The sequence below is a fragment of the Mchenga conophoros genome, linkage group LG8 (genome assembly GCF_057382185.1).
Source record: "Mchenga conophoros isolate Kocher_MC1m ecotype Shallow Benthic linkage group LG8, M_conophoros_male_GT1.1, whole genome shotgun sequence".
Classification (NCBI taxonomy): domain Eukaryota; kingdom Metazoa; phylum Chordata; class Actinopteri; order Cichliformes; family Cichlidae; genus Mchenga; species Mchenga conophoros.
The window spans coordinates 8,418,517-8,444,718 of NC_140533.1; the positions used below are offsets into that span (position 1 = coordinate 8,418,517).

The 26,202-nt window shown below is 40.4% G+C and overlaps 1 protein-coding gene across 3 annotated transcripts in view; it reads left to right on the plus strand.

Moving 5' to 3' along the window:
- The window catches only part of cacna1g (calcium channel, voltage-dependent, T type, alpha 1G subunit), a 213,366-nt gene that overhangs the window by 166,296 nt on the left and 20,868 nt on the right, over positions 1 to 26,202 (plus strand). For all 3 annotated transcript variants that reach the window (XM_085283808.1, XM_085283809.1, XM_085283810.1), the window contains 4 exons: positions 14,486 to 14,637; positions 18,557 to 18,666; positions 20,654 to 20,787; positions 24,672 to 24,742. In XM_085283808.1, the coding sequence (XP_085139934.1) occupies positions 14,486 to 14,637; positions 18,557 to 18,666; positions 20,654 to 20,787; positions 24,672 to 24,742 (467 nt within the window). The remainder of the gene's footprint in view (positions 1 to 14,485; positions 14,638 to 18,556; positions 18,667 to 20,653; positions 20,788 to 24,671; positions 24,743 to 26,202) is intronic.

Consider the following 26,202-nt stretch of genomic DNA (forward strand, 5'->3'; position numbering starts at 1 on the left):
CAGCATAATTTCACTGCACTGCTTGGTTAATTCTGCAGATCTGCTCGTTATCTGTATTCCATACTTCGAAGTAGCCAGCTACATTACCACTGTACATATTATAGAGCTACCAAAAATACTGCTGTAATACAGTTGTATACATGTATATTTTATACAGAGGAACCAAAACGCTACCTTCTTATACTGCACAGAAGTTGTAAGGAAGCGGTCAAACCAAATCATAGAGTTACAAAGTAAAAGCTAAACAATTAGAACAGAAACTATGAAACAAAGCCCAAGACATTCGCTTCCTCTTAGATGAAGTTTGATGACGTTTTTATTAGGGGTGCAACGATACACAAAATTCACGGTTCGGTTCGGTTCGATACTTTGGTGTCACGGTTTGATATTTTTTGATACAAAAAAATGTTCATGCTTTTTTAATTTGTCATTTATTAAAATTATAAATATATATTTTAACTCAAAATGTACAGTTTTTAAATGTAATGTTGCTGAAACAACAAAATAATAGTAAAAAATAAATCTATCTGATCGAGAAATCACTCATCTTTGGAAAAGAGAGTTTATTACAGAGAAATGTCTCTTTCCAAAATAAAAGCTATATAATACGCTTCTTCTGGGCTATATTCTCAGCAGCATATTAAACATATCAGGTCCCCATAAGGAGAATCATGTGCTAACGGCTGTCTAAATGACTCGGGTAAAGTTTGTAGCATGCATGCTTGTTGTTTTTGTTTGCTTCCACTTGTCTCTGCACTAGGATGATGTCGGCGTAAATGTGCAGTCACATTCGTTGTGTTTCCATTAGTGCTGTCAGGTTAATCTCGTTAAAATGACATTAACGCCACAACACGGCAAATCTCTGTTAACGAGCTAACTGCGCTAACACACTAGTTCCCACCCATGTAATTGAGCATTGTGTGGCACATCCGACATACTGTTTTACTTTTGTCCATGACGCGCTTACCTTCAGGGTCATACGTCACATGAAAACCAAAATAGTTCCAAAGGCCAGATCTGAATGAGGGTGGGGGAGGTTCAATTTGCCATGTTGCAATGAGCTTAGCTCCTGTCTTGCTAGCTTAAGCTGCGCTCAGTGGATCTGCGCTCGACAGTGCAGCCTAGGTGGAGTAGTCGAACGCAGATCCACTGAGCTCTCAACACAGACAGCATCGTCAGAAGAAAAGTTGATAAAATAAATTAAAAATTTTGTATTGTTCGATACATATGCGTACCGAACCGAAAGCACTGTATCGAACGGTTCAATATCGATACGAACCCCTAGTTTTTACCCCTCAGTCTTAAGGATGATGGGGTATTGTTGTCATGGCTTTCGGGTGGCTTTTAAAACAGGATGTTTAAACTGATACCAGAGGTGCTAAAAGTCTTGGACATCTTGAAAAAATATTAATTAAAGTGATATAAAAGTGATGTACCAAACTGTAATGATGGCTGAAATAAGAGTAATGAAAAAAAGAGGCATCATTGTAAAATCCACAGTAAGTTTGTAAAACACGGATATCTTTAATAAAACAATAATTTTCTTGTTCTGTTGTAGTATCTGCTTCTATCATTATTTGAGTGTGTTTACATACACATAATATGGACCAAAAGGCTAAACAGAGAATAAAAGTTGTAATTGGGAGCAGAGAGGAAAGTAACGAGCACGGTTTAGAGAAAAGCTTTGAAAGCTGCAGTACATTTGAATATTTGAAGGTGAATGTGTTGTGAATTTGTAAGGTGATGACATGCTAACTGTTTATGACTAGAATTTAAAGTCGTACTTTTAATGTGTATGTGTTTGTGCGTTCGTGTGTGTGTGCACACACCATACTCCGGCTATAAGTCAAGTCTGAGGGAACCATGGTTCTGTCGTGTTAACAGATGGCCCTCGGCTTCCCAAACACGGCGAACAGATCGCGCTGTATCCCAAGCAGCTCTGGCTGGGTCAGCCCCCACATGAATTCACTCTATCATAACACACTTGTCATCACATCTCACCCCAAACAGTGAGCTGATCAAGAAATACAAGTGCAGGACAGCGTAATATAAACCCAGAATACTGCAAACAGTCGCACACAAACATGGCTATCTGTATACCTTCACATTGACTCTCTGCTGTTTATCTGTTAGGTTTAACAGCTGTCCCTTTTTGTAACTTTATCTTTTTGATATAGGATTGCATGATTTTAACACTGACCACATATGTTTTGAGCCGTTTCCATCTCTGTTGGTGGTCTCACGTTGCTGTGGAAACTGGCATATTTAAGAGCGGATTGCCAGCTGATACTTTTCTGTAAATCAGCCTCCTACTCTGAGCCCAACAACAACACTTTCATGCTGTTTATCCACTAACCTTTGTGTTGTGGAACATGGCAGATTAATATTATTATTAATATATCCTGTGAACTAAATGCAATGTCATTAGCAGCAGATTGCCTTAGTAAATCAATTTTTTATTTTAGTTAACGAAAAAAAAGTTCATATCTAGTTGTAATTTTTAGTTTTGTGTTACTTAACCATAATAACCTTGTTGTTCCTCAATCAACTGTGTTAACATCAGCATAAAAACAGGAGCTTCACTGCATGGTTTTCCATGGTTAAGCAGCTCCTGTGGGTGTGATGTGTTGATGGCCCAGTAGTTTTGTCCTTATCCAGTCTTTAAATCTGACGTCATTAGCTATGTCTGGGCCCAAACTCCGCTGCAGGTCCCAAAGTCAAAAGATCACTGCGGGATAACTGAGTTGAAAAACTGTCTAAATTCCATCATCTTTAATAAAATGATCAGCGTTCTGCTCTACCAGGTGTAACAATTAAGTTTAACATCCAGGCATCCATGAAAATGGAATTTATTAAATTTAACAGAGTTAGAAGTTAGCAGGAAGTAAGCTCGCTAGTTTCCATCTAAATGAAACACACCATGTTCTGACTGAGGGATTTATGAAACAAATTAAGACGTACAGCTCTGCTATCACTTCCAACATAAATGAAGACAAGAAACATAATATAAACAGTGAAACTGGCGGATGAATGCTAACTTTTTTCCACTCGATAAAAGTTAACGTTCCCGATGGTTAAGGACAAATGCAATCACATGGCAGGATGCTGTAAACCAAACTTTAGTCAGGAGAACAACTGAGATAATGCATCCACAATACAAGGTTAATCATTAATATACTGCTGCATGCGCTGGGCTATAGTTACATCGTAGGGTTTTAATAACTGAGCTTTAAAATGAACAGCGGTAATAAAAACCGAGAGAGGCCCACTGTGATCACTGACTGTTTTTAGGGGCTTTTTGAGATTAAATAGAACAAGATACAAAGTATTAAAACATGTTAAAAGCACAACAGCCTTATTAAACGCAGGGTAGTTTGGGCCCGTAAGCAGGGTTCATCACGTCATCGCTTAAAGACGGGATAGTGAACACTCGTACATCCCTATAATAAGCTCATATTTCCCCATGTAGATTAATGAATTTCATGTTTATTTTTTTTTATAAATTCAAGTCACATACTAATAAGTGATAAAAAAACAAAACAATTAGTATGCTCTACTGCAGCGGTCCCTAAACCCCGGGCCATGGAGCGGTACCGGTCCGTGAGTCATTTGGTACCGGACCAATCGTTATTGTTATTTTTTTTAGCGTTTCTATCGTTAACTCGGTTTCCGTGGGTCTTTTCCTGTGTGTTATAAATAAATCTTCTTTTTTTTGTACCGGTACTGGTTGTATTCTGTTGTATTTATCCGTGACACCTTAAAGGCCGGTGTCTTTATTGTCAGACATAAACCAGTACGTGGCGCAAAAAAAGTTGGGGACCGCTGCTCTAATGAGTTCTTAGGCTTTTTTTCACTGAGCTCCAAATGCATGTAAATGTATATCGAGGTTCACAAAGTTTTCCAGCTTTTTAAACTTCTGACACCAACTATAAAGACACATTTTGCTTAGCATCACACAGAGGAAGTTTTTAAACTCAAGGGAAAACTTGACAGGGCTTCATTGCTTCCCCACATATATAACGGTTTCTCTATTTGCAAAAAGTGTGCCCACAGCGCTGCAGATAACTGCGCAGGTGGTTGATGTGGACAATATGACTGTTGTATTCTTCATGTCGAGTTATAAAACTTCACCATCTTAAGTTGGGTAGTTTATTCTTATGCCACGCTGCTAATCTTTGCTGTCGACACACGTCCAGCAGTTAACAAGAACACAAGGATAATGGGATCATCCCCTCTCACGTTGGTTCCCCTGGCACCAAAAACATACACTGTGACATCCAAAAAACATTAGCGTGGATACACAAAGCAGCTTGACATTCCATGAATAGCTTTCTTCATCTATTAGCTTGGCGCGCATACACATATACACAAGGAGCCACACAAAGCCAGCCGGTGCCAATCCATAGCTGTATCTGGGTCAGCACTAACAGAGATGAATCGAACAGAAGTTTCACATCGCCCCTCTTTCTTTCTTTCTATTCCATCGCTGTAGAAACTTTAGGGAGAGGGTGAATGGGAGAAGGAAGAGAGGCAACAAAAAAAAGTCTCAGAGGGGAGCAGGATGTGGGGGAAGGAAGTGAGAGACAGTTATATATCTTGGCAAGAAATCCCAGGGGTGTAAAAGTTTGATGCCACAAGGTGTAAGTAGCAGTGTTTAGTGAAGTGTTAAATGCGATGAATCTTTCATAACTTTTGGCGGTTAGCAGCAACTGGACGCTGTGTTACCTAGAACAGTAACCTAAACTGTAATAATATGTTTTGAAGTTACCTTATCCAGGATGCAGTGAATGAAGCTAATTTGTTTTGGTGCAATATTGCATATATTCATTAATCTCTGCTTGTGGTGGTGTGAATGAGGGATGATTGATATGTACTGAAAAAAGCGAGAATGCAGACTCAAAAATCAAAAAGCATCGAACTACTAATGAAGTTCATTCATTTGCACAGAAGGCAGCGTTTTAACTTTAATAAATGCTTCAACTGTTCTGACAGAGCATGTTGTAATTACATAGGTTGACTGAAAAGCTGCAAGTAATTTGTGGGAGCTCCGGGGGGGATGCGCCAACAACACTCACTATGAATGTTTCATGTTGGAAACTTTCTCCATGAATATTTCATCTGCAGAAATGTCAAAAAGAGAGCAGCATGGAGCAGAGTGGGCAGACAGCCTAATATTGTAGCGCTGCCCTGCTGCACCGAAATGTAGTGATGAAAGAGACATGAGGCAGATTTTTTTTTCTTTCTTATTTCTCCTGGGCAGAGTTATTTATGCAGAGGGCCATAACTAAAAGCTGTATCTTAACCATTGTGTGTGTGTGGTTTAGTCAAGAAGAAACACTCAGTTGGAACGCCAAAAGCTGTGTCATGAGCTGCACGTGCTCATTGTTATGTTTGTCCGGGTCAAACAACATCATTTGACGAAATATATTTGTGACATTTTTCCACTTTTGTGTAGTTATGGGCTACTTGGTGGTAAAATATTCACTACCTTTTCTGATTTATTGTACTAAGTGGGGCAAGTTAGCATAACTGCTTGAGTTCTGCGGGTGATCTGCTAACAATGCAAAGACCAGTGCAGTCTATCAAAAGCAGCACAGATATTCAGTGTCAAGACTCAGTAAAGAGCTGCGGGGTAAAGCTAGCCTTGGCACAGCACTCATAGCTTTGAGTTACCCATCTGCAGTTATTACATGCTTGATCTGATAACAAATCCTTCTGGCTGTTTTTTTTTCTTGCATTATTATTTTAACACAATTTTTCTGTAAATTACCTGCTGCAAACTCATTTATGATTCATTTAAATATTCGTCTCCCCAAATTGTGTGTGCTAAGGAGGAAACTTGCAAAATACTTACAATACAATAAGGCCAGCTGTAACCCCCCCCCCCCAAAAATACTTAATTACATAATCTCGTTAAAATGACGTTAACGCCATAACTGCATTAACGCGGCAAATCTCCTTTAGCAAGTTAACGCAGATCACCCCATGTGTGGAGCTGCACGGTGTCGACGCATTAGCGCAGTTAGCTCATTTACGCGTTAGCGCTGTGCAACCCCACGTTAATGCCATAACCGCATTGACGCGGAAAGTCTCCATTAGCGAGTTAATGCAGATCACCCCGTGCGTGGGGCTGCACGGTGTCAACGCGTTAGCGCGGTTAGCTCGTTAGCGCAGTTAGCTCGTTAGCACGGTTAGCTCGTTAACGCATTAGCGCCGTGCAGCCCCACTCACGGGTTGATCCGTGTTAACTCGCTACCGGAGATTTGCCGTGTTAATGCGGTTATGCCGTTAATGCCATTTTAACGAGATTAACTCTGACAGCACTAATAATTTTAATTTTTTTTTTTAGCACCAAAAAGAGCCCAGTGTGGTCCTTGATTTTTAGTGATGTAATCAGGATGATTAACTCAAAGCTTAAATACAGTGTAATATAATATGTATCATATACCATCTTCACCAACTTTGTTTAGTATATTAGCTTAGCAAGGTTGTGTGAACCTGATAGAAATGTCACTGATTGGTCGTTAATGTTAAATTTGTCAAGTTTTCATGAACCAAAACCTATTAGAAAAACGTTTCTTGCAAACTAAAACAGAGTAAATGGATTGTAGTCGTTGATGGTAACAATCTTGATAATCCCTCAGTCAAACTGAGGACCTTAAATGAGAACCTTAAATCTTATTTTCCCTTTTCAGATTTTGCGCACATATTTATGAGTGTTGAAGGGTTTTAGCATTCTTGTTGATTCAGGAACATGCGAGAATTTTGGCTTTTTGCCAAATAAAACAAGTGGAATCACAGTCTGTCAATGTTTAGTGCGTTGTTGTAAAAGCTTACTCGGACGTTTGATATGGGACCTTTTTCTTTCTGTTCTTAAAAGTAGATTAGAGCTTGTCTTAAAGTATGTATCAGTCTTTAGCAAGTATTGCAAATCTGTTATAGAGATGCCTTTTTGTGTGATTTACAGCTGTATGATGAATGGTTGTAACGCAAAATATTAGCTGAAAGTGTAGACAAATTCAAAAAGTTGGCATCAAATATCAAGTCCAGCCTTCGCCCAAGAAAGGGTGAAGACATTAAAATCAAGATCTTGCTGTTGTGCATATTGTCGCTCTCACCATAAACACATGCAGGTAAAGGAAGAAGGGTTAAACGCAGTCATTATGCTGTTATAAAGCTTCCCATCCGTCCTGTATCTTGTTCTCACCGTTTTCCCTGTTATTCCGCCTTCCACTCACTCTGTCCAATTGCTTGCATTCACCATTCAGTCCCCCATTTCAATTGGTCCATCCTGCTCAAGTATGACTCAGAAAGGTGTGTCGGTCTACTATGTGAACCAGCACAATGTGTGTCAGTGTGGGTGTGTTAAAGAGTGCTGGCACGAGTGGGTGTTACCATGCCCTGTCATTTTGAACGATGTCATGTTTCTTATTTACCTCTTCTCCTCTGGACTTTTCAGTTTGCTCTGCTGTTCCTCTGCGCTGCTCTCAAATCTGATGCGAATTCCGCTGTTTTTGTCTTTTTCTCACCACTGTGTCGCTTCCTGTCTCTTTTGATGTTCTAAGCAGGACAGCAGAGCATTCAGGAATTCCACTTAAATCTTTTTTTGACTGTAACTATTCATATTGACAATCTTTTTTTTTCTTTTTTTTTAGACTCAGTGTTTGCTGGATATCAAAAATGGACATCCGGTCCTTGACAATGACGGTTGACATATTTTTTTCCGGCAGACGCTGAGTCTCAAGGTTTATTACTGAACCATTCACCATGAAGGATAGGGGCATAAAAGCAGCCACTGCATCCACCCAAACACCTGCCCCATAACTGTGTTACTTATTTCCGTCCGACCTTTATAATGCATCGTAGCTGCTTTTACGTCCCGTGTCCTGCTCTTCCCTTCACAGCCATTCCCATTCCAAACTTTTAAGTCCAATTTAATCCCTACATCTCATCCTTTACTTCCATCCATATCAATTCACTCCTTATCCCACTATTCCAATCAGCTGTAAATGTCTGACAGAGCCTTCAGATACATTGAGAAGCGATCCAGCAGCCATTACACCAATGAATCAAAGCCAGAGCAGTGCCTCGTATTGTTTTCAGATTCATTGTCAGGCCTCCTTTTCATGAGAGTAGTCGACACGGCATCCCTTCCACCTCACAGCTTACTCAGGACACCCTCACATGATCACCAGGTTCTGAGAAACTTTAGGCACTTTTTGTTCCAGAACCATATGTCACATATCCAATCAAACCCAACCTGCCCTCACCCACACGGTCACAGGATACCCATAGTGCTGTGCTGTGGGGTTCTTTACCATCAGTCCGACAACCAAGGACCCTTATTTTGTCTGTATTTCCCAAAACAAGACCACCTCGAAAATGTATGCCTTCATGTTTTTGAGTGTGGCCACGTCCAAAAGCAACTGCCAGGCCAAAATCCTAATCTTTTTAATGCCACCTCCCACAAAGGAGATGGTGAGTAAGGGAAGGTGAGTAAATAAAGAGGGAAACTTGGTCTTTGAGTTGTTTTTGGACAGGGAATTGTTTATGTCCTGTTAATTCTAAGAGTTTTTCCCTCCTGTTTGACAGACCCTTGGGCAAAATTTCAGCAGGGTTTTTAGATCTCCTTTAGATGCACTTAAAATCATTAAAGTAAACCTAAAGCCAAATGTCCACTGGATTGTGGATCTGCATTCGAGCTGAGCTACATTCTTGTAGTGTATGCAGGAAATGTTTCAGGGGTGGAGCATCATCCAGCCTCTTTTCTAAGATACTTTTAATTTTCTGTATTTTACTCTTTTAAGTGTGCCAACAAATGCTTTTGGGTAGTACTTTAGCTACTGATTGACCTCAGAACCCGGTAGCCACTGATAAAACTCATAACCTCCAATGTCTATCCTTAACTAAGACAGCGTGTTTGAGATGGAGGTTGTATTGAGGGCTGTACTAAGTACTAAGGCAGTGTATACTCTAACTTGAATAAGGATGACATTTATCTTTTGTCCTGCCTCCCTCCTCTCACCTGCTCTCACCCCTAGCTATTCGCAGCAAATTGCTGCCCCTCTGTGAGCGTCTGCTGGAGGTTTCTTCCTGTGAAATGGGAGTTTTTCCTTCCCACTGTCACCAAGTGCTTGCTCATAGGAGGTTGTGTGATTGTTGGGGTTTTTATAATTGTAGAGTCTTTAACTTCCAATATAAACAAGGTGACTGTTTCAATTTAGTGCTATAAAAATAAATTGAATTGAATTAAATTGAGCAATTTAGTTGGTAATAATTGTAATAGTTTGGTCTCCTCTAAGAAGGCAACATTTGGTTTGTGGCTAACTCTTTTTGAATGTTTATAGTTGTGTTAATAACACAAATATTATCGTTAATTATTTTTATCAGTACAGCAGCAGCATGGGGATGACTTGGGGATGAATGGCAAACATATGACTTTTATAACTAACAACTAAATGAACATTTATTTCTATTTAAGCTCCATTAGCTAGGGTACTAATAATAATGATAATTGTAATCGACAATATTAAATCATTTTCCAATAAAATAAATAGATTCTTGTCCTCCAATTGCAATAAAGCTTATTCATTAGTAGAGACAGACACAATGACATGGAGTCCCTCAAGACAGGCCTGTCATCTCAAAGAATGGAGTCAGTCTCAGATTACATGATTTTTCTTTTTCATTTTTAAAATCTTTCTTTATACAGCACCAAATTAAAACAACAGTCACTTCAAGGTTCTTTATATTGTAAGATAAAGACTCTGCAATAATTCAGAGTACACCCCAACAATCAGATGACCCTGCTATGAGCACTTGGCGACAGTGGGAATGAAAAACTCCCTTTTAACAGGAAGAAACCTCCAATAGAACCAGACTCAATGAAACAGGACAAAAGACAGACTGTGGATCAGAGCCAGAGATTAATAACAATAACATGATGATAAGATAGAAGAAACTGAGACAGGCTAAAAAAAATTACTAAAATTATTATGAAATTATAACATTTTGGGGTAAAAAGCTCATAAAGACGGATGAATGGAGCCATTTGAATGGCAACTGGTGCTCTGCTCAGCTAAGACAAAGATGCAGCTTAATGCAGCCAGATCTGGTGGACATTAACTGTAAAAGTAATGAAGTTGAAATAATTGTAAAGTTTTATTCTGTATGAACCCCCAGCATTTTCAGGGTTCATTTTTAACCTAACAGGGAGAACAGCAGGCATAAGAAGCTCTAAGTCCCTGCCCCTTTTGCCCCAGCTGGTCCTGTTACACTTTCACACAAAAGCGGTGTCGCGAATGAGGATGGAAGCGCAAAGAGCAGATGCCGGGACCTTCACGGGCGGTCGGTCACGGCCCCTCTGTGCATTTGCGCTCATCCTCATTCCTTTTCAAAGCTCAGAGAGGAGGCTCCACCTGCCACATCAGTGAAGGACGTGCAAGGAGAAGGGGAAGTGGAGACAGAGGAAGTGAAAGTGGGAGCCGAAGCAAAATCATTTTCCAATCCTCTGAATGTTTTGGTAGCCCAGCTGGCTTAGGGGAGGAAAAAATAATTGCCAGTGTGATTGAAAGTAGGAGTTGCGTGAGCTCTGCTCCTCATTAAGGAGAAGCTTTCTTTTTCTCCAGTGGAGGCAAAAAGAGCAGCGGGAGTTAGAGCAGGGGAGCAGGGGCAGCCGGTGTAATTTGGCTCCCTAAACTTTCACCTTCTCTTCTCACACTTCATTCGCTATGCTCCTCCAGAGACTAGTTGAGTTTTAGCCAAACGGTTTATGTCTCTCACTTTCTTCTCCCTTATCCACATATCTCTTGTTGGGCCTTGCCCTTGCTGCCACATCCATAATGTTAAGGGCAGTGCTCACTTACTTACTCAGATCACTTTTTCAGGGAGAGGAAAGTGAGCCAAGCTTTAGCTGACTTTAGCTATGGTGTAGAAAACTTTTTCTTTACTCTAAAGGAATGTAAATAGGGCAATAGGACAAAAAAACAACATGTTATGCAGAATATCTAAATGAATGAGATATAGGAGATGGGGTGGTAAAGCAAAAGTATTGCTCCTCTGTGTGTGTGTGTCTGTCTGGCTTAGCCGGCAGTGCACCTGCAGACGGTAAGTAGAGCAGAGTAAAAATAATGTTTGCTCATTCAGAGATGATGGACGAGCTCGTAAATGCAAACTCCCAGTGAATGAACCAAGCTGTTGCGTCCCCGCAAGGGCCATACCCAAAACCCCGTTTCAAAAAGCATGTGTCCCAGACATTTTACATCTGCTTTATCACTGTCTACTCAGAGGCCAAGTGCCGAAACATCCATAAGAGTTTGGGCGTTTATATATATAAATATATATGTAAAAGACGAGGAAATGTTGGTGCGGAGATAATTCCAGGTGCCGTCCTGCTGCAAAAGCAAAGCAGGTGACGGGAGCGCGTCAGCTTGTGTTAGCACATTAATTTGAAAAGCCAGACCGCTCACACCAGAAGCCACATCGTTTTCACTGTCTGGCACGCACATGTCTGCGGTCAGACTTCCACCGCTGGCCGCCCCCGCGGTTCTGCCTGCACCACTGACATTCAGGTTCATCGCTCCTGCTGTCAATATCAATAATTACCAGCGGGCACAAAATTGGCTCTCAGCGAAGATGAACTGGAGCACAAATATAGAATGAGTTCACTTGAAGGCACTCCTTAGAGTTCAGACCTCAACAAGTCTTCAACTCTCCGTTATTTACCTTGACAGCACCAAAGACAACAAAGCAGGTTTATTATCAGAGGCAGGCTTTATTTCTTAATGTTCTGTGCCCATGAGTCTGACTTCTCATATGTGGCATAAACAAAAGTTTTCAGGAAGAAACTATTAAAAGTCAAACACTTTAACTTGTTTAAATATCGTCGATTTAGGGACATATTTTCGGGCATGACCCTTTAGCCTCTTAGTTTTAGATCCCTATCTTTAAGTAAGACTTCTGACCTCTTCGTGCTCAGTGGAGGACCGTTGTTTGCATTGTTGTGCATGCAAAAAAACATGCGTCCATGCTTTATTAAATAAATAAAATAAATAAAAATCAGCTTTCTCCTCCATCCTCCGTCGAAGTCCACCATCTTGAATGACAGCAGAACGGCATTGAGGGCTTTCTTTAAGACTGCCACACATGAAACTATTAAATGGGAAGGAACCAAGCTGACTGGTGAGCACCAACTGACCTTTCTAAATAAGAGTGGAATGTCAGTAAACTGGTCATCTTGCACAGATAGAAAAGTGTAAATAAACTCCAAATGAAGCCAGGTCTTAATGATAAATCCCCACAGCACTGTTTCCACCAATAGAAGCAATAATAGATTAGACATATCACATCATTGCTTTACTCTGAATTTCTATTTTTAACAGAAATATTAGACTCGATCCTTAATTCCAGGTGCTGCAACTCTGCTAGTCTTTGTTTAGCGTGCTGTCAATGAAATGAACAACCTCCCACGCAAAACTCTTACATCAAAAGCTTTTCGGCAGTTCCTATGACAGGACATAAAATCTTATAGGAAGTGAAAAGTGGCATTTCTTTCACTTATTTACCACTGAATCGCATGTTTTAGCTGTAATTAATTAATGCAAACAGTATTTTTGCTGCTATGAAGGAGCACTTACATCAGATCGATAGGTCTGACCGCTTCCCTTTGTTGTATTGCTAAAGATAACGCAGCGAAAATGCTAAGGCATGCCACGCGTAATTATAGCGTAGGCGGTTTCATCCTCTTGAGCGCATTTTATCCTGCCTTTAATTGATGTGTTTGTGCCTGCAGTCAGTTTTGAGGAGGCCATTAGCTGACTGTGTTGTTTTTATTTTGAATATCACGCTTATATTTTAATTAGATTTGTGTCTTTTGTTTGTATTTAATTGGGAAAAATAGCCTAAGTCAAAGATAGCAGTACTCGAACGCGCGATCATTTTAGTTTAAAGCTAAACGAGTTACCTTCCTCCCTTTTTGTCAAGTCACGCTCAAAGTTTCTGAAGGGCAGCCAATCACAGGTTTTGACATTGACCGCCATAAATACAAAAAGGAATACTGCATACAGTGGGATAGATGGAGCTCAACATTTATAACTTTGCACCTGCTAAATTTTATATCATAAATACACATCTTGATTCAGATAGATAGATATGTGTGTCTTTTTTCTATACTGGTTTTCCTGATTCAATAGGGAACCCTGTAGGCACACACCATGAATGGCACACACATATGGTAAATGGCCTGCATTTGTATAGCGCTTTTCTAGTCCATAGGACCCCAAAGCGCTTTACACTACATTCAGTCATTCACCCATTCACACACAGGCAATGGCAAGCTACATTGTAGCCACAGCTGCCCTGGGGCGCACTGACAGAGGTGAGGCTGCCGGACACAGGCGCCACCAGGCCCTCTGACCACCACCAGTAGGCAAACATGGGGTTAGTATCTTGCCCAAGGATTTTTGACATGCAGCCAGGAGGCAGCCTGGGATCGAACCACCGACCTTCTGATTAGTGGCTGACCTGCTCTGCCACCTGAGCTACAGCCACCCCACATACACACTGGGAATAGTCTGAGTTCAGCACAGCTGCAGTCACAGTTAATTGGGTAGACAGGGAGTGCTCACAACACCCAAAGGATCTTTTTTTAAATGTGTGTGTTCCCTTTTACATCCCTTTACTCGTGTGACCTAGAGCCTCTCCTTCACTGATGGAGTGTTAGGGTGATAGATGGAATGAGTCTTCTCTCTCTTCCTCACCCTGACTCCCAGCCTATCCATCCATCCATCCATCCTCTCTGGACAAAAAGGAAGGGGTGAGGAATGAAGTGATGGATGAGTATGGAAAAGTTTCCTAATGCGTTAATGTTCTTCTCCTGAGAGGAGGGGAGCAGAGGAGATAAGGAGAGGCCGTGTCACGTGATGATCAGGGAGAAAGAGGGCGAGAGGGCCACATCTCCAACCTGGAATAGCCCGACAGCAGCCGCCTCCCTGGAGTTTCTCTTTCAAACCCACGTTGAGCACTTGCTGTTTGTCTCTTATCGTGTCAGGGGAGAGTTATTTAAAAAAAGAAAGAAAGCAAGAGAGAAAGAAAAGAAAATTTGATCAGAGGGGAGGGGATCTGATTTGATTAGTCGTGACTCCAGACCACAGGAGCGCTTGGCTGTAGTCTCTCTTTCTCTCTCTTCATTATCTGATCGGCCTTCTCTTTTTGCATCTCTTCCCATACTCTCATATTCGTAATGGGAGTCAGCCATTGTGAGTGACTTTAATGCACTGATGTTCCACTAACAACTTTCCTTTAAAACAAGGCTTCGTCGACTCCAGTCCTCAACACAGCAGCTCTACTGTATGTTGTCCCAGTGTAAAACCTCCTGTCTCACTTTCTGAACATCACCACCTCCTCCTTCTCCTTCTCCTCCTCCTCCTCCTCCTCCTCACCCCTGCCTTCACCCCAACTCCCCCCAACCATTTCCCACTTCCAACAGAAGCTCAGAGTAAGCCCTACTACTCGGATTACTCCCCCACCCGCCTTCTCATCCACAAGATGTGCACCAGCCACTACTTGGACCTGTTCATCACCATCGTAATAGGCCTCAACGTCATCACCATGTCAATGGAGCACTATCAGCAGCCTAAGGTCAGATGTTTGGGAAAACAGGATGCTGGCTTGGCTCAGTCCTTTGGAGGAAAAAAAAGAGAAAAAAGTTTTACACATATGTATACATGTCAATCTAAAAAAAATCACTATGTTTGAATATTAATATTGAATATAAATGAAAAAATATTCATGTTAAATATTAAAAATTCCTTTGGATGTTCTTTTTCCATGAGTGGTTTTTAATTACCATCTCATATCAGTCACTTCAGATGATAATGAATACAGTGCAGCTTCTCATAGTCCTACAGTTACAGACAAATGCACGCTCTTTTGTTGTGTCAGGAGTCTAATTCTTCAAATTTTGCCAATTCTTTCAAGTTTTCCTGCCATGAAAATAATATAAAAAGCTGATTATTGGCACGCACGTTGGCTGTTAGACACTCCATTCCTTAATCTTCAGGTCAGTGGCGTCTAAAAACGAATGTTGTTGGAATTCTAGTTCAGCCTTCCAGAAACATGAGGTTTATAGCTTTGAATGCTTTAGGAGACAGTGTCAGGTGAACAAGCCTTTCCAACGATAATAAAATACTAATGAAAAAACCCCCCGCCTCACCAGTTCTTTGAACAAGGCTGAGAGAGGGATAAGGTCATCAGGGAAAACAAATGAAAGTTAGATAAGAACTGTAAAAAGCTTGGCTAGAAAGGCAGTGGTAAACTATAGAGGGAGGTCAAAAGAATAAATACTGAATATTTGGACAATCAGTGAAAAGAAAAAAGTCATATTAAAGGACTTTAAATAATGCTCCAAACTGTAGAGAATTAAGGTAACCAGGTTTAGCCCAGATCCAACCCATTAAAGAAAGGTAATTATATGAGAATCACTGAGGTCTGGTTATGGATTCTGAGGATTTATAGTCTATATTTTAATCACCATCAGGCATCAGGCTTTGCCAGCTGGGATTTCTCCAACACTCAAATATGAGTCCATCACTTCATGTATCACATTGTTGGCCAACAACAAACTGAGGTGGATTTTTGAAAAAATAAATGTGACTGAGTGGATAAAGTTGTTTTAAGCAAGATGCATCAGATATCAATGGAGAGTCAACAAAAGCATAGGATTGCATTACAGGGTGGATAAGGGTATTGTAAGGCATGGTATATGAAAATGTAGAGCAGGAAGCTAGATCCTAGCAACATGCTAAGAATATTAGTAGACAGTAAAAAATTACATGAGCCCTAAATTGAAGTTGTTTTTTGAATTCTCTAAATATCTGGCTAGTACCACAATATAATGTTTGAATTGTTGCCTCTGATTGCCATCACAGTGGATTTTAGATCAAACAATCAAATTTCAACTTTTAACTTTAATTCAGGGATTTCATAAAAGCCTTGCATTAACTGTTGATGAATTATAGCCATTTTTATGCATGTTACCCCATTTTCCACTGTTTCTGAGGCAACTGATTGACAAGCAGGTTCACGGGCATGTGAGGCCCAGGTCCAGAGAAAGTGAGAGAGTCTATCTTAAAGCTGAAAACAATTAACCTATTAAACAGACAGCAAAAACTTTAGGAGTCACCAAATCATCAACTAGTTGTTTTTTTTTTAAAAAGGACATGATGACAGAATTCTTTCCATGGTTAAGAAAAACAACTTCACAACATCTGTCAAAGTCAAGCACACTCTTGAGTGGGCATATCGTTGTCGACCCTAAAATGAAGAGACACCTTCATGAATGTAAATATAAAAGGGTTTACAACGAAGAAAACATCTAAAACAGTTCTGTCACTGGAGCCTATCCCAGCTGTCTTAAGGCGAGAGGCAGGGTACACCCTGGACAGCTTAACAGTCTGTCGTAGGGCAAAGACATAGACACAACCATTCGCATTCACTCCTATGGGCCATTTAGAGTTTCCATTCTGCATGTCTTTGGACTGTGGGAGGAAGTTGGAGTACCTGGAGAGACCCACACAAACACAGGGAGAACATGCAAACTCCACACACAGAAAAACCCTGGCCTAATGGTGGAATTGAACTCAGGACATTCTTGCTGTGAGGCAACAGTGGTAACCACCGTGCCACTGTGCTGCCAGACAGGCAGCTCAGTAGGTAGACTGGTTGCCCCATGATCAAAAGGTCAGGGGTTCAAATTCGTACCAGATCTACACAATGGCTGCCCACTGCTTCACTGAGTGAGTGGCTTAAATTCAGAGGACTAATTCCCTATGGGATTAGTATATGTTTATATATAATTTGTATAGATGAAAGTGAAATTATGTTGGGGGAAAAGGATTCAGAAGAAGGGAAACAGCTCGTGATCCAAAGCATAATACGTCATCTGTCAAACACGGTGGAGGCTGCCTTTGGAAGCGAGCCACTATTGTCTATTGATAATGTGACGTTACCAGGAGAAGCAGGATGAGTTCTACAGTATACAGAGCTGTGCTCTCTGTCGCTGCAAAAGATTTTCATCCGAGTGCGGAGAGAGTCCTTACATTTAAAATAATGCTAGTTAGTTCAGTTACTTTTGAGCTTCTGAAAATGGGGTACCACATGTCAAAACAGCTGTAATTTCTAAACAGTTACCACAGTTCAGCCAAACTTATAATAAATCTGCGAGTACTGCATTTGGGTCCTCTTTCTCTTCACACCTGACCGTGACAACCCTGAGGCATCTTTATCATTTGATTTAAAATCTACTGTGGTCACAAACTGAGTTACTGTCCAAACATTTATGGAACTAACCATATAAAGCTGATCTCTGTCAGTAGGTACTAGAGAATATGTTAAGGTACAATAGAAGGTTTGGTGGTTTAGAGCAGTGATTGGTTAAACTGAATGATGTTTTCAAGGAGCCGTTGGTGTCAGATTAGAAGCTTTTTGGCTAGAATGTGGGGGTTTTACTTTTTAGTACAACAGAAGGTTGTACCAACGGATACCCTTAAGAGAAACAGAATGTTGTTTGTTAGAAGGCAGTAAGACTGAACAGTGTTATTGGTTAGGATAGAAAGTTTAGCACAACAGATGGTGGCCAATACAGTGCAGCATCTCTGGGAAGAGTAAGAGGTTTGCTAAAATGCCTGGAATTTGTTTTTTGTTTGTTTATCTTGTACAACAACATCATTAGTAAAATTGTTATTAGATAGAATTGCCGAGTATAGATATTAAATAATGTTAGGTAGAACTGAATATATTTGGTTTGATAAGAGACTACTTGGGAGTATGATATGTCAACAGAGAGTGCTAGCATAAAATGTTGTTATAAGTGTAAAATCTTCCTGCAGGAATCAATCAATGGTCTCTGACTGCTTTTAAAGTAGAACAAATTGTAGAAAATAGAAAATAATAGATGGCTGGCATCAAGGGATTTATCACAAACTGGTGTTAGTGTATGAACTGCCACCAGTGAGACTTCAGTCCAATCCCTCCTGATGACCAGTTCCCTCCACAGCTCTCTGTTAAAGGTCAGTTTTTACATGCAGATGGGAAATGTGAATTCTCCCTCCAGCAAAAAAAAGAAAGAAGGAGAAATGGCCACTTTGATTCTAATGGGCTTTTCATGGAGAATGAGGGAGGAACAGAGGGGATGGTGTGATCTATTCATGGAATGGCTAATTCTGAAGAAAGGACAGCCTTTGCATTATGGACCCTTTAGTATTTTATGTAAGGATTATAAAAGCATGAACGTGGTTTATTTAAGCTGCAAAACTAAGCAGCATAACAAGCCATTCAGTTTAAATCAGTGTTTTCCCATTAAAATATGAAAAAGATAGCAGCGAGGTGAGATCATTTCATTGGTTTTCTCTGCAGCTTCAGCACATTTCGATAAATAATGAAAACCACAGATCGCCATGGTGGAGTAAGAGAGAAAATTTAATGCCGGCTTTACAGAGTTGTTAAAATGAATACTTTTGCACTTTATGAATCTGTAACTTTTTTTTATCATTTCTCTCAGGAGCTGGATGAAGCACTGAAGATCTGTAACTACATCTTCACTCTCATTTTTGTGCTGGAGTCGGTCTTCAAGCTGGTTGCCTTCGGCTTCCGACGCTTCTTCAAGGACAAGTCAGTATATAAATCTCTCGCAAGTTCCCCGACGTGTCATGTTGAACTTTCCTACACTGACACAAAGAAAAACTGAGATTCTGAAGAAACATTTGCCTCCTGTTTTTCGGTTCTGACATTTGGGGTGGATGTGATATTTTAGTAGATTAGTGGTTGCAAGCACTTGTCTTTAAATTGTGAGTCATGTAGAAAATCTGAGGCAGCGTTCAGACAAGTTAAATGAGCTTTTTCTAAGGTGCTCCAGCGACTGGTTCTCAGAGAGGCCTGCATGAATACAAACAGCCTTGTTAAACACCAATAAAACACAAATGCCTTAGATGATTTCATAGCTTTGAAATCTCTGGCTTTCTGGTGAAAACCACACAATAATACACAAACACAATCCCAGCAGCATTGCTGCATACTGGCACATGTTGCATATAAAGAAATACACCCACTAAACCCACACGCTTCAGTGGAGACATCGTGTTTCTGGACCAGAGCTGACCACCTAGGAGTCCACGATGTCTGTCCCGTTCACCAGAGAAAGACCATTATCCTTTTCAAGTCTGGCAAGAACCCAGTTTAAGAACAGCTCAGTCCACAACCTTTTATTTTTGTTTCCAGGTACAGCAGCATTTAGCCAAAAAAAACCCTGAGCTAATTTAAAAATACATATATAATTTCAGGCGGATTGATTAATGCAGTTTGAGTAGATGTAGGGATATGTGGATTTAAATGTCAAACTCTGAGTGAAACAAAGCCTCACATGGATATTAACAATGTAAATAGCAGTACAATAACCAGGTTACTGCGACCACCCACCTCTGTCTTCAGGTTTTATACACAGCAAAATCTCCAGTGTTAAATTAACACTAGAGAGTGTCTATATGGGTCCACACCTCTGAGTGTTAAATACAACACTGTTGAGTGTTAAATTAACACTTTTGACAGTGTTATATGTTTAAAAGTAACCTAGTCAGTTTTGAAGATTAACAATGGCTAACACTGAGCAGTGCTGATTTTCTAACACTGGAAAATAACTCAAAATGTTAGAAATATTCCAGTTAGAAAACCAGCACTGCTCAGTGTTAGTCTTTGTTAATCTTCAAAACTGACTAGGTTACTTTTAAACATATAACACTGTCAAAAGTGTTAATTTAACACTCAACAGTGTTGTATTTAACACTCAGAGGTGTGGACCCATATAGACACTCTCCAGTGTTAATTTAACACTGGAGATTTTGCTGTGTACGTTCACTTCGTTCCAGACTTGTCGTTTATTGAACGGCAACTTCAAAACTGGTCATGTCTGAACATTTTGTGGACTACGCCTATGTGACTGGAATCACATCGTGGCTGCTTTTTAAAAAACTTTCCTCATAGCACTTAAAATAGTCAGCACGCTCTCACTGTCATGGAGAAAATGATCCGTCTCTAAATTTCATGAGTTATTTGATTAGTTAAATATGCATGACTAAAGCTTTGGAACACTGAGGTGATACATTATACAGAATCTTTTGAGTGTCACTGTAGACTTAAAAAAGGCCATGAAAGCTGTGTTGTACCCAGGATTCTTCCTTAGCGTTATCCATTTTCTATCCATGTTGAAGTTCTCCTAAATAAGGGACCGTCTCTGTCTCTGTCTGGGCAGAATTGTGGTGGAGTTCTTACTATTGTGATGTCAAATTTGGAGTGTTTCCTCTAAGCACTCCAACTTACTCAGTCAAAAACATAAGACTGCAGTTCTGAGTTGGACTGTTGTCGATTTCTTAAAGTTCAAAGTCATCAGATCAGTGACTCAGTTCTGACTGAAGTCCACTTCATATGATTGGAGTTCACACTTGTGTGATGGTGGAAATGACTCACATATGGGTGATTTGTTTGAGTCCATTTTTGCAGCCAATCACATTTATCCGAAGTTTCAGTGAAAACAACTAACCCAAGTCTGTGTTTGGTGCTGATGAGTATGTTTTGTGTACGTCTGTGTGTGGTTGTTGGCGTGTAGGTGGAACCAGCTGGATCTGGCCATCGTGCTGCTGTCCATCATGGGCATCACTTTGGAGGAGATTGAGGTCAACGCTTCCCTGCCCATCAACCCCACCATCATTCGCATCATGAGAGTGCTGAGGATTGCTCGAGGTATGACACTCCCCCCCCCCCCCCCCCCCCCCGACCCTTACACAGTGTGAGACACCAACGCACAGCAAACTCTTTCAAGGTGCTGTACTTTGAAGATGATGTAAAACACACATCCCCGGGACTCCCCTTTTTGTCATTTTTTGCATGGCAGATCTCAGCATGGTTCGGGCAGGCTGTGAGCCGACCAGATGGCACAGAGACACACAGTCAGCTGACAAACTGAGAAGAAGTGAAGGGAGAGAAAAACACAGGGTGAGGAAAGTGAGCTTAGGGTGTGAGAGAGCCAAAACACACTGTGACAGTAAGTGAACTAAGCTGCAAGAAGCTAAGGAGAGGATGGGGTACAGTAAAGAAGGATGAAAGAGATGTAAGAATAAAAGAGAAATAAACGAAAGAGATGGGATTGATGAATGACTTCTGACCTTAAAATAGACTACCAGAAGGTGAGATGAAGTCAGGAGTGAAATAGGTGTGCAGAGTAAAAGAGGTTCAGGCTGATTATTGGAAGATAGGAGAGATAAGAGGCTTTACCTGAAGGCTTGAGGAGAGGAAGCAAAAGGAAGGAAGATGAGAGAAAGAGGAGCTAAGACATGCAGAACGGGAGCCTGTCTGTTTGGTCCAAACACTGAATGTGCAGCGATGAGGTAGCATGGAAGTCGTGATTAATTGTTGTCGCTCAGCCGACCCAAACACATTTTTTGCTTTGTTTGTCTGTGTGTATTTGATGGGTCCAGTCTTTCTGTCTGGCATCAGCATGCCTCTCATAATCAGTCTGAGCAGGAATCTGAGTTAGCTAGATTAAATTCACATGTTGTCAGCATTGGAATCAAAAGGCGGTGGGTTTTCTGTCCAACGCTGTCAGTGAGATGCATCACATGTGTGTCCTTTGTGCACAGAAAAGCTGGCAGAAATTCCAGCTGTGTAAGTTAACAGACTAATCAATATCACAACTCAGACACAGGAGAATCTGATGGATTAAAACTAAGTGTTGTTTTACATTTAATGTTTAAAACAGAATGTAGGCTTCGACCATGTGCGAATTTGATGTAGTCCACAAGTACAAATAGGTGTCCTGGTTTAGGATAATAATGCTCATAGAACAATAAAAATGTTATAAAAGTGCTTACAGCTAACAAAGAAAATTCGGGGAAGAAATGTCTTAGAAATTATATTTATTACTGATGCTCTAAAACTTCAGAAACTGTTGGAAAAACTTTTCCTTCCTACTATCCAAGCAGAGGTTTGATGCATCTTCCAGGAATGGTGAAGCTATTTTCCAGAGAACTGTTTGGTCAATTGGATTTTTTCAGCGGCTGCAGACTTGCTTTCATTTCATTTTTGCGTCTGCATTTCAGCCGAACTTCAGCCTGAACGATGAGATTTTTACTACAATACCTTTTGATTAGATTAAATTGCAGATTAAATCAGCTCAAGTATTTTCAGTTTTTATAAAATGAACTATTAAACTCACTTCAAATTGGATTAAATTACCATAATGAAAAAATAAGCACCCTAATACACTCTTGTGTTTTAACAAAATTCAATATTGATTCATTTCACAAAAGCTGTAATTACACTGGTTTAGGCACCAATAAGTGATGTAAAGTGTATGTGTTAGTCCCCATAGGGAAATAGTTCCTCTGCATTTAACCCATTCACCCAGTGAAGCAGTGGGCAGCCACCAGTGCAGCGCCCGGGGAGCAGTGTGTAGGGCAGTACCTTGCTCAGGGGTACCTCAGGGTAGCCGTTCAGTGGAGTCGAACCCCCGACCTTCCGATCATGGGGCCACCACTCTACCTAATGAGCTATCCCTGCCCCTCCTGATGTGTTTAATAACTATCTCAAATAAACAACAAAAGCAATTCCTCATACTTTTATTGCTTATTATTTTACTATATGGCAAAAAGTAACAACTCACTCACCATAAGCAGTGAGACAACAGCTTGAGAATCATCAGCCCACCAACCCCTTGCACTCATGGTGTCACAGCTTAGCAATCCTAACATGAAGGCAAATAAAACATTACCACAGTGAGTGGCATTTTACATGACCTTATGTGCATACGCTTTGCTCTTTCAAACCTTGAACTTGCACAACACACCCACACAAAATGCTATTAATAGACATTGACATAAGGTTAGTTGTCGGCTTTTATCCCTCTTAGCAATTTCATGGTCAAATCCATGATTCAAAACACACGCCTACTTCATTTGTAAAGTAGTTGAAGTTGACAGTACTCAATCCTTTTAAAAATTGCTTTTGACATTTATATTGAAAGTATGTGTTAAAGTGCAAAATAACAAGGGAATATCTGTTATCTCGTGTCTTGCTAGTTTACGCTGTGGAGTTATTAGTTACTGTAGCTCGAGTGATTACACCAGAAAATTATAAAGTTAGATTGTTTTGGAAAAATCACCTTGAGGCAGTTTGAACTGTTACTATGTTTTCAAGGCTGTCTTTACAGCTGATTAATGGATGTAATGTTTATCAAGTTATGGTCAGCGCTTTGCTAATCTGTCTGGCATATGTTTAGATGTTTCAGTGGTAGCAGCTGAGGTGCAGACAGATGCCTTTCGGTGGTAAATGCATCATTAGTGGCCATATAATTATTCAGAGAAAAGTGGTGTTTCTCACTGGAATATGTGTCATGTTAGCTGAGCTAATATATTGAAGCTAACAGATGTCTGGCAGTGTGGGTTAAAAGTGTGTGGTTAAAATAAAAGTACATTTTTTTTGCAAATGTGGGATTTCCCTTTTTTGTGTCCTATGTTTACTGATTTTTGTTAATATGTGAGTAATTGATATAGATAAAAAAAATATCTCTTATTATTCCATAACATGTTTTCTTCCCAGTTTAAAAGAGATCCTGATAGCACTGTGATTCTATTGATGCTTATTTTGATTATTCATCTTGTGTTTAGCAGGACTATACATCTATCTTTACGTTAATGCACATATCTAATCAGCTAATCACATGGCAACATCAGAATAGGTAAAACAGGTAATCTAAGTGGCTTTAAGCATGATGTGGCTTTGGTGGACGATGGTTTGGTGGTTTGTTGATCTTCTGGTATTTTCCTGCACAACCATCTCTGGGGTTTACAGAAAATGGTCTGAAAAAGGGAAACTGTCCAGTGCATCTCTGTGCATAAATGCCTTGTTGATGTCAGTGGCGCATGGCCAGACCACTTCGAGCTAATACAGTTATGCAACACTAACAAAAAGAAGTCTGTATTACAACCAAGGTCTGCAGACGAGCATCTCTGAATGCACAACACACAAACCTTGAAGCAGATGGGCTACAGCAGCAGAAGACTACACCAGGTGCCATTCTTCTGGTTGAACAATGGAAGACTGGAAATCCTTGCATACCCTGATATTATCAAGCTGTTTATGTTGCGAGTCTTTATTGGCTGATAAATCCCAAATCACTTAAATTAGGATGACAAAAGCATTTTACAGAAGTGTTATGTCTTAAATCTATTGTCTGATTTTTGTGCTGTGTATTGAAAGATTGCCCAGGAGGAGTGGGGGGGGGGGGGGTCATTTGCTGCCTAATTTTGTTTCCTTGGGTTAATGTTTACACATTTGCTACAATGTATCATCTGTCATTCTTGCTGTAGTTCAATTGGTGCTCAAGTCATACTGGTAACCCTACCGAGTCACTGGGGGATATGACCTCAGTCATGTCGTCTTAAGAGCTCAGTGGTGTTTAATACAAGAAAATGAGTGACTAAGCTAACAGAGCAGGATTAAACTGTAAGTGAGAGAAATGTTGTGTCCTTTCAGTTCCACAGCAGGCCTGCTCTGTTATGTAAGACTGAAAAATCATAATATTGGTGAGATGTTGTTTTTTCATTCTGTGTGTTTGCGTGTCCCCACAGTATTGAAGCTCTTGAAGATGGCGGTGGGGATGAGAGCTTTGCTGGACACCGTTATGCAAGCCCTGCCTCAGGTACGCGCCGCTAAATAACACCCACCAAAGCCGCGAAACTCTCCTTCCGTCCTCATCTGCATTTTTTTTCCTCCATGGATTTCACATCCCACAGAAACTGTCCCTAAAGTTACATCTCAAAAGCATTTCCTTTTTTTGTGTGTGTGCTGCAGATTCTGCTGTTTCAGGGCGTCGTCTTTCTCACGAGTTTTCTCTGCTCAACTCCAGAGACCCTTATTTGCATTAGAAGCCCCCTGCAGAGATTGGAAAGTGAATGTAGCTTCAGGTTTTTGTTTTAAACCCTAGGGTGGGTGGATTTGTGGGTGATAGAGTTAGTAAATTAGAACAACTTCTGCAGTGTTTTGCAGAAAGTCAAAAAGTCTTATATTCGCAATGTTCTTTCAAAACACCTCTGTTGTTGCTTTTCAGAGAGACACAGAGATCGAGTGTTGTTCCAGGCTCCTTGAGCTTGTCAGAAGTGTTCATTATTAATAAATCTGATGATAGGCGGGTGGTGGAGGTGCGAACAGGTTGCTACATGCTGATAATCATTGACAGCAGCAAACCATAACACTTTTCATTATTTAAACCACCCCTGTGTCAAAGCTCTAATCCCTTGTTTTTCCTATCACTTTCTACAGCTCCTCTTTTTATTTTTATTCCAATCTTGCACCTTTATTTTGTAGACTGCATATAAAAATGGGTTGGCTAGGAAGTCCTTTCTCCATATACAGGTTAATTTTAAGGCTACTTGAAGGCTCTAGAGGCATTTGACTCAGTCGCACAGTGGCAGACTTGGACAAGAGCCTCAGAAAAACTATGTAATCTAAAAGAGAAAGCCCAGTTGAAACAAATCGACCAATGACACCTCCTCTAAATGTACATTTATGCATTAAAATCGATTCAGTTTGGACTGTTTCAGTTAGTGTCTCTCACAAGGCACTCTGCACACCGCTTTGCAACCCACCTCCACCCCAGATACTCCTTTCATGCTGTATCTGACTTGTTCAGTGTCATCAGAAAAAGGAAAAAAGGAAGTGCTCTAAAGGATTATTCAACAGGTGCTCATCAGTAGGGCGAACAAAATCTCAATATAAAAAAGGGTGCGGTTGCTAAGCCACTCTGTCAAGGATAAAATGTAACAAATTTATTCTTGAAGCAGTTCAGCAAGCAAAACAGGCCAATGGGTATCGACTCTCTCTCTTCATCAGGGTCTCACAAATACACAATCAGTCAGGATTAAATACCACCAAGTAATTCAACCCCTAAGGGTACTAAAAATTAAAAAGACAGATTTATCAAAGAAAATACAAAACAATCTGCGGATAAAGGACAAAAAAGTTTATTCTAAATTTACAGTAAATCAAAATAGAACATAATCAAACAGTTAAAATACTGCATACCGAGTAGACTATTTTACCAGACAAAACATGATATTGTATAATAGAGTGTAATAATCAGTGTCATGCTCTGTTCTGTGC